We start from the raw sequence: 9,264 nt of genomic DNA, 5'->3' as shown, positions 1-9,264 counted from the left end.
CCCAATATATCTCTTTTGACATTCCATGAATTTGTTTCAAATTCCCCCACTCCTCACAAAAAATAAGCATGAATGTGCATGCAAAAATATATTTAACAAAAAGAAAATGTTTTATATTTAAAATTTTAATTAAGTTATTTCAACCTTATTTTCTTGCATTCTATTTTTTTGGTCTTATTTTTTCAAGTTCTATTATTTCAGCATCCATTTGGCTTAATATTATTTTGGCTAGCTATTATTTTGAAAATTTTATTTTATTTTATAATTCAATAATGTTAAAATATATACTAAATATATGATTTATCTACTTTAAATAAATCATTAACTTTAATAAACTATAAATTGTATTGATATGGTGGCATTCTCATCCAGATTAATGATAAAATTATGTTTTGAAATATGAAAATATAAATACTTAGAAACATGCAAATGTAAAACTATTGTGAAACATTCAAATCTAAAACATGCAAACCAAAACTATTTCGAAATATGAAAATCTAAAACTAATATGAAACATGCAAATATAAAACTAATTTGAAACATGCACTTTTAAAATATGTAAATGAGAAGTAGTATAAAATATATAAATCAAATAGATTTTGAATACAAATCTAAATCTGAATCAAACATGCAAGACTAAACTATTAAATGCAAGCCTAAATAGTTATGAACATAATTCTAAATCTAAATGAAATTAATTAAAATTGAAATCTAAATCAAAGTAGAATATTATAACTAATTTTGAATTTCAATTTACATTTACATCTAAATCTAAATGAAAATGTAAATAAAAAATAGAAATTTCACCTACAAAAATGTTACTTCAAAACTTCAATCTACTCCTATTCAAAAACTCCAATCTAATCCTCTAATAACCTCCACCTCTTCCTTCCTGCAAAAACATAAAATGAAAATGAAATGGTGAGCCTTGGTTTTATAACTTCTGAGAGGCTCCTCATATCCCCCAACAGACGTCTCTTCACATTCCACGAATTTGTTTCAAATTTCCCAACTCCCCACAAAAAACAAGTATGAATGTGCATGCAAAATTATATTTAACAAAAAAAAAATCATATTGAAATTATTTCGCCCCTATTTTTTCAGGGCCTACTTTTTCGAGCCCTATTTTTTTGGGTCCTACTTTTTCGGGCCCTACTTTTTCGAGCCTATTATTTCGTTTGTAACTCTCACCAATTATTTTTTATTGCCAAATGGCATTCCATATTTTACTTTCGTTTGTAACTCTCACCAAATCTTTTTGATTGCCAAATGGCATTCCATATTTTAATTTCGTTTGTAACTCTCACCAAATCTTTTTTCCTTACACGGATTATTCCTTGGAATATTCTTTGTGCTGGGAAGTGTTGCTGCCATTGTATATGCCTCTGGGCATAATTAAAAAGCAACACAAAATAATTGAACTAGAGATGACATTTTTTTTTGGGAACAAAACAATAACATTTACAATTTAAATAAATAATCAACTTTTACATTAATATTTATAATATCTCATTATATAATAATAAAATAAGATGTATTCATTTGTATTATTTATCTATTAAAAAAATTAAATCTTATATATAAATTAATATGAAAGTATTTTTCCTCACCTAATTTTTCCTCTTACAATGAAACTAAATGTTCACATCAAGTTTCATCTAAGCTCGTACAATTAAACAACGAATATATGTATTACGGATATTCCCAATCTAAAAAGAGAGAAAATGATGATATATTAAAAAAAAGTAAATTATCGGTTGGACTTGGGACAGACGAATGAGTTTAGAATGTTCATGTCTGGAAAGAAGAAAATCAATAGAAAAAGATAAACAGAATCTTTTACTTTTAAAAAAGACATCATTCGTCTTGTTGACGCCTTGTTCTTTTCATCAGATACTGTTGTTTGGACTTCGATTTTCTTTTCCCTTTGGAGATGTCTTTTTCCTTTATGCAGACTTGCCACAATTTGGACAACCACTTTTTCATTGTGGCAGGAGGTGGTGCTTACAGATTGATGCAATCAATTCTTGCTAAAATAATAACCGATGATTGCGTTACAGACCGAAGCAGAAGAAGAAAAAGATTAAATACCAACATTTGGTGGAGGGTTGTAATTGATGGACTTGAGTCACCCAACAGTACATCCTGTTGGAGACCACCATGCTGCTGATTTAGAAGAAGGTCCGATCACTTTGTTGACTATGAAGGATTTGCCTGGGACTCCGGGGACACTTGGAGGCCTTGTTCTTCGTATGGGACAGTTTCTATTTGCTGCAGCTTCAATTGTAGTTATGGTCACCGGTGCTGAATTTGTCAATTACACAGCTTTCTGGTGCATTTTCTCATCTGGGTCCTCCTGTTTTTGGCATTCTCATTTTTTGGTCCAGGTTTAATTGCTAATATGCTCTTTGCACATGCTTAATTTTGTGATACCTTAATTTTTTTCATGTTTGTTAAAATTGGGCGAGTTTTAAAATCTAGATGATATCAACAGATGAGCCTTAGGACCTGCGTGTGATAGCCAATTCGACAATGGAACAAAAGGGAATAATGTGTCCCGTTTCTAGCCTGAAAAGAGGTCTCTATAGAAATCTGGAAGCTGTTTCAGTTATTCACAAATTAATCGCTTCTTTGGATTTGGGATCCTTGATTCTTACATGAAGTGGATTTGTTTAATTGCCAAGATATAAAACTTCCTTGCCTGCACAAGAGGGCTAGCTTTTTACTGGATTTCTGTAGTCGTAGAAGCTGGGTCAGGCAGTTTTTTTATCCCACAAACATTTGCTTGCAACTTCCAAGCGAGACTTGTTATATTGTTGACTGCATTAACAGTGCTACTTTAACACAGACACCATCGAATTGGGTTTGGTAACAGGTTGTCATTATGTCAATCGTCTGCAGTGTGGCTTGCCACTGGAAGATGACATTAATCATCACTAGTATACTTGATAGTTGACTCCTCTTTTTAATAATAAAATTAAGAGTTCCTTCTGATTTTTCCATTCTTCCAATGTTCAGATTCTCCACTTCACAATTTTTCCTGCGATCTTTTTATTTATAAAATTTGCCTGAAGTTTACTGTTGACACAAGAGTCTGCATCCGTGTCTGATGTGTATGCAGGTTAAAACTAATGAAATGCTGAAAGGAAGAAAATCTTTACAACACAACACTCACTAGCACATTAAACACAACATGCAAACTAAGAAAATAGAGCCAACACTATCAAGAGGATGCCCTATAAGGCATCTAACTCTGCAACAAATCAGGAGGTTGCCTAGGCTTATGCTTATTTCAAAGCACGAGGATGAGTATCAGAAAGAGGAGCAAATTTGTCTTGCTCAAAAAGACAATGTTCCAATGTTGCAGAGCTTCTTTATTCTCAATATTGGGAAGGTATTCCAAAGTGCTGCAATATATTTGTCATGCTTTCTGCCTTGTCTAGCTGCCCGAGTGCATGGAAGGAGCAAAAAATTGATAAGGAAGAGAAGCTATTTCAACAAGTCAGCCAATGGCATTGTTTAATTTCTTTTGTTGTAATTACTTGTACAAAATAGAGTAAATTTTTCAACTTTCTAACAAGTGCACAAGCACAACTATTTTCCTCTAGGAGATAGCAGGTTTTGCTCTTTTGCTAAGGTTGTAGAGGTTGCAATTTTTTGTGAAGTTACACGTGGGCTAATGCGTCATTTCTGCAGGTGACTCTATGCCCAATGGATTTCTTAAGGCCATTGATCTTATGCTTAGCACGCAAGTGTCCCCTTTGAGTTGAAATGTTGGCTATTTTTGCCTCCATTCAGCCAATTTTCAATGGGCTAATAATCTGTCACAGTGGGTTAACACATCATGCCTGCGGCTAACATTTCGTGTTATGTCCATTTCTCCATTTCACAGGGTTTCCTTCTTGCCCCTTGCAAAATGGCAAAACTCTTTAGGCTCTGCCACATGTTTCCATTCTGTTCATTGGTGTCAGTGCTGCGTTTTCCCAAGTCTTAAGGCCTATGCATCTTCTTTCTTCATCAGCGGTCGTGATTTGCCCTCACCCTCTCGTGATCAACTTTAGGGAGTTGCATGGTGGATTGCTTGATAACAGGGTTGCGCCACATGGCAAGCGGTCAACATTTCATGTTATTGCTTCCTGCGTTTCTTTTTCTATTTGTTTTGGAAATTTTGCCGACTATCTGATTTGAAGTCTTTTCTCTACTGAGAGGTGTTGTGCACCCTTGCTAGTGCTACGTTTCATCATGCTTTATGTCGTGCATCTTTTCAATGATCAACGACCTAGGTTTCTTTCACATTTTTGCAACAATTTGCTGGGGTCGTGCAAAATGTCGACGATCAATGGTCAACATCACAGGTGGGTTGACACTTTGTGTTATCCCATCCCGACAGTTTTGACAATGGTGTGATTCGATTGTTTGCATCCACAACATTTTTCCAGGGCCAGTTCTTTAATGCGAAATGAGTTTTTTGGCCTTGTACTCATGACGCAAGTGCAGATTTATCCTTCAATTTATTGGGTGCATTCATTTGGCTCTTTCATGTCACTTTAATGAGCAAGTTGCATACAAAGATCATATTATATTCTAATATTTATTTATTGCACATTCTTTGTCATTTTAACTCCTCCATGGTTAGAGTTTGAACTTCAAGTTGCAATTTGAGTTATGGCTGATCTATGAAAGCAACATATGTAAATAATTTCAGGGTTGTTCTTCTCTGGTTCTTTGCAGTAGCGTTGTGCTCCGTAATTGTATTTCCTTTTGCCTTTTATTAGTGAAATACTTGTTTTACCTGTTCTTCCATTTAGCTATCTTGTGCAGATTTCTGCCTTGTGTTGGACGTTTGTTTTCTACTTTTTTCAAGTTTGTATGTCGTGTTTAACCTACTGAATGTTGTATTGTGAATATGTTTCCTTGCAACATCTCATTAGTTTTTTACCTTCATGTGAGTTTTTGGAGTAGATTGAAGTTTAGATCAATGTATTTAGGTGTTTTATTCATGTTTGTGCATCCATAGGCAGAGAGTGTAACCAATTTTCAATTTGGTGCATCACCACTTTCTCTTTCAGCATTTACTTTTATGCAATCTTTCTCCCTTTTCCTTAAAAGTTCTAGTTTAGGTGCATCCTGATTGTAAGGAAGTCGACCTTCTCCAAAGATTCAACCTCAAAGTGCAAGTCTCACACTTGGAGGTTGTTTCCATGTTACACAAGGTCACCGTGGGATAACACGTCGGGCATGGGTGCAGACTTTTGTGTCAAATTTACCATTCTCGAAAAAAACTAAATGAAGTAATTGTAAAGTTTATGCCTTGTTTAATTGAATGTAAGAATTCATATCTGTATTTCTTATCTTATGAAATACAAAAAAGTTCCCAACTACTCTATAGTTATAAAATCTTTTCAGCACTTGCACAAATTTTGGCTTGGGGACTTGAAATTGGGGAAGCTATACCCGAGGTTACATAGGTGATGAACACTCTATTTCAAAGGGATTTAATTTTGGGTTTGGAGTCTTTGTTGGAGTGGGCTCACCTGAGGATAGGCTTTGACTATAGTGAATGCTAATGAAGATAGTGATGAAGGCCAAGAGTTGGGTTGTTTCCCTTTCGTGCATTGGCCGAAAAGGGTAAATTGGGAGCTTTACAAGCAATAAATTTTTGTGGAATGGGGGAAATTAAAGGAGTCTATCAAGGATTTTCAAAATGTAGGGGCTTGTGTGCACATTGGATTTCCAGTCAATGTGCCTCATCATAGGCGATCCTTGAGAAGGGCGAAGTCGGGCATGGGTGCAGACTTTTGTGTCAAATTTACCGTTCTCGAAAAAAACTAAATGAAGTAATTGAAGTTTATGCCTTGTTTAATTGAATGCAAGAACTCATATCTGTATTTCTTATCTTATGAAATACAAAAAACTTCCCAACTACTCTATAGTTATAAAATCTTTTCAGCACTTGCACAAATTCTAGCTTGGGGACTTGAAATTGGGGAAGATATACCTGAGGTTACATAGATGATGAACACTCTGTTTCAAAGGGATTTAATTTTGGGTTCGGAGTCTTTGTTGGAGTGGGCTCACCCGAGGATAGGCTTTGACTATAGTGAATGCTAATGAAGACAATGATGAAGGCCAAGAGTTGGGTTGTTTCCCTTTCGTGCATTGGCCGAAAAGGGTAAACTGGGAGCTTTACAAGCAATAAATTTGTGTAGAATGGGGGAAATTAAAGGAGTCTGTCAGGGATTTTCAAAATGCAGGGGCTTGTGTGCACATTGGATTTCTAGTCAATGTGCCTCATCATAGGTGATCCTTGAGAGGCGACGAGGGAGGATGGTTGTTAGAGGTGGTGATGAGGAGATGGAGCTGTGTGCAACAGGTTTTTTGGTGGGGCTTTTTGCATGTTTTGAATGGGGACCTTTTGCAAGATTCGGAGGTGGATTTTTGCAGGATCTGATCAGTGATTTTTTGCAGGATTCAAACGGGTTTTTTTCGCTGAGGAAAGATATGCGTTGAATATGATGATGCTGGTTGCGTCATTGTCTAACTTTTCTGGATGTGTAGTTGATTAAGGTTGGGGAATTTCTTTTGTAAGGTCTGTAATTATGGTCGCCGGGTTGTTATTAGGATGGGTAGTATGTCAATTGGTAAAGATCTCTTTTTTGATATAATGTAATGAAGGGTTGACGTTTTTTATATGGGTAGGGGTTAGGTATGGATATGGGCGTATAGGTTTTCTGCAATAAATTTGAAGCTGTAATGACTATATCTCTTGTTATCTCGTTATTTGATAATATAATAAAATATCTATTACCGAGCGAAAACAAAAATAATATAAAATCTTTTCAGCACTTAGGTTTACCTGCCCTTATGAAAGAATTTGGCTTCCTTTTAGCAGGGTTGGCAATATGTTACACCCTAATGTGAACGGGCAGTTCCCTTCCATTTGCAATCTATTGCTTCTGTCCAGAACTTTGTAGGGAGAAATATGCTGTTACAAATTTCCAATTACCATCTTGAGGTTCAAAGTTTAATATAAATCATCACATTTGATTTTGGGATCTTTTTTAATTTACATTCTCAAACTTGAAACTCTATTCACCTGCAATCTTTTTAACAAGGATGTGGATCCATTGAGACAGTTCTAACTTTGTAAATGCAAAATTTTGGTCTCTGTCAGTTTGTAAGTACAAGCAAGGTAGGCATTAATGTTTGCAACAATGAATATAGCCCTAAATATTTCTGAGTCTTATATATGGAATCAATACATGCAATGTGATCAATGTAATAATGGGAACCTGCCAGATTGCTTTTAAAAAAAAACTTTGTAGATAAAAACAACTTAAAACCCTAACAATTGTTAATTTCTCTACGCGTTTCAGCATAGCGAAGATATGTTATCTATTTATTTCTTTTCAACATGTTTTCACCAGAAGAGGACTTGGACCGACTCTTCTGAAACATGTTTTAATCTCTATATATTTCTGCAAATCTGTCTGAATTGATGTGTTGTATGCAGTATGATTTGTCTATTACCATCTAGAAGGGTGTTGAATAGAATCTTTGTAACATGTGCTACCCCCGTCATTTAGGTTTCAACTCAGATATTTGAGATACTTGGAAGTTGTCTATATTTCTCATTGTTTTTTCAGTGTTTGGAAAATCTGTTATTAGAAGACATGCCAAGAATTCATGTGAAGTGAAGAAAAGTGGGAATTTTTGAATTACGTAAGCTAACATAATAATGAGGCAGGAACAATGCCGGAAAAATTAAGTACAAAGATATCATATTAGCCAGAGTCTAGTGAAGGGAATTTTTCTTTTATGTCAGTAGGTATCCCCGCGACCTTGCCCAGCGACCAGCAACCTGTGCGAGCAAGGGCGAGAGTAGTTCCCCCCCTGGGTGAGATCCTCTGCCCACTAGCCATCCCACCTCTTTAACCCTGGAACAGTTTCAAACCCGAGACCATGGGGAACTACCCACAGCCTCAAGTTGATTGTGCTACCCGTGTGGACTCTAGTCAAGGAAATATTGGCCACAGACAAGAATTAGTGTTCTTTATGCTCAGAAGCATGTCAGCCTGTGCATAGCCTCTAAATAAATAAATAAATCTTGTAAACAGCCATCTAGAAAATAAAGATAAATTTGAGTACATTCAGTTAGGGTTTAAATTGTTTGAATCTTCCTGCAGAAATCTGTAAGGGTACTAAATGTGCATGTAAATTGGACTTTATGTAGAATTGTTGGAGATTACGTATGACTGAACTTTTAAAGTAGAAAATTTATCTGCCTTTGGCTCTGTCCTCTAGTTATATAACTACTCATTTATGCTTAGCATCCACTCTTCTATACCATTGCTTGTCATTGTTGCCTGTTTGTCACTGCTGTCAAAGCTAGTTGTGTCTTTTGTCATATCCGTCCAATTTTTCATTTTCTTGGTTTCTTCTGCCCTTAATGTTAAATCCCCAGAAAGGCTTTAGCTACACCTCTAGAAATATTGGAAGAAAGCTTCCAAGTGTATACTGGAAAGGGTACCACAATGAGGCAACACAGAACCATTTGAAGGCTTAAGTGATATTCCACCATCATTTGAATTATGACATAATTATTATATACACTTTTTAACCTCATAATTATCAATGTTACAATTTCCATCATTTTTGAAATCTTTTCTGTATTTTTTTACAAATGGCTGGCCTAGGTGAAACTACAATGACAAATTTGAAATATAAATCATTAAATCAAAATATAAAATGGAAATTCTCACTTCAGCTGGAATTTTAACTGAATTTAAATATATAAAAGGGGTAGATTAGGATTGTAGCCAAACTGTATTACTAATAAAAAGTGAGTATATGTTATTTTGGTTGTGATTCTGAAAAAACAGGAACCACATTTTAAGTGCAAGTAATGTGCAATAGAGAAGAGAGGTTTATATTGACTCTAGTAACAGTTTATATCAGCATACTGAACTAGTGACTTCTCTCTTACATCACTAAATACAACTGTTATAGAGGAATTGAGGTCAGCACTACATGTATTGCAGAAAGTACTAAGTGCTGATTTAACAACTCTATGTTGCTTGTATACTTTCTACTATACTTTTGTATTGTTTTTGCAGAAATGGCTTGTGAATTGTCTGGGTTCAGTTTTGGTCTGGGTACAGGGTCAGGATGGGCCCGAGTTCTCACATTGCAAACCAGGGAGGTACTCAGGGTGCTTGTGGCAAAGCCAGTGCATAATTAGTATACCAAAAAAAAAAGCCTATT

General features: G+C 35.3%; 1 protein-coding gene across 1 annotated transcript in view; it reads left to right on the top strand.

The window, feature by feature from the left end:
* Positions 1-1,879: 1,879 nt before the first annotated feature.
* LOC149563502 (CASP-like protein 5B1) overlaps positions 1,880-9,264 on the top strand; it is a 67,264-nt gene continuing 59,879 nt past the window's right edge. Inside the window, exon 1 of the mRNA XM_089826719.1 lies at positions 1,880-2,332. Within this exon, the coding sequence (XP_089682845.1) occupies positions 2,118-2,332 (215 nt within the window). The 5' untranslated portion in view covers positions 1,880-2,117. The remainder of the gene's footprint in view (positions 2,333-9,264) is intronic.

Source organism: Cupressus sempervirens, chromosome 4, assembly GCF_028749045.1.
Source record: "Cupressus sempervirens isolate cs-2001-9-10 chromosome 4, ASM2874904v1, whole genome shotgun sequence".
Taxonomy (NCBI): domain Eukaryota; kingdom Viridiplantae; phylum Streptophyta; class Pinopsida; order Cupressales; family Cupressaceae; genus Cupressus; species Cupressus sempervirens.
Note: the sequence above shows the minus strand (reverse complement) of the source record. Positions and strands in the feature narration are given on the sequence as shown.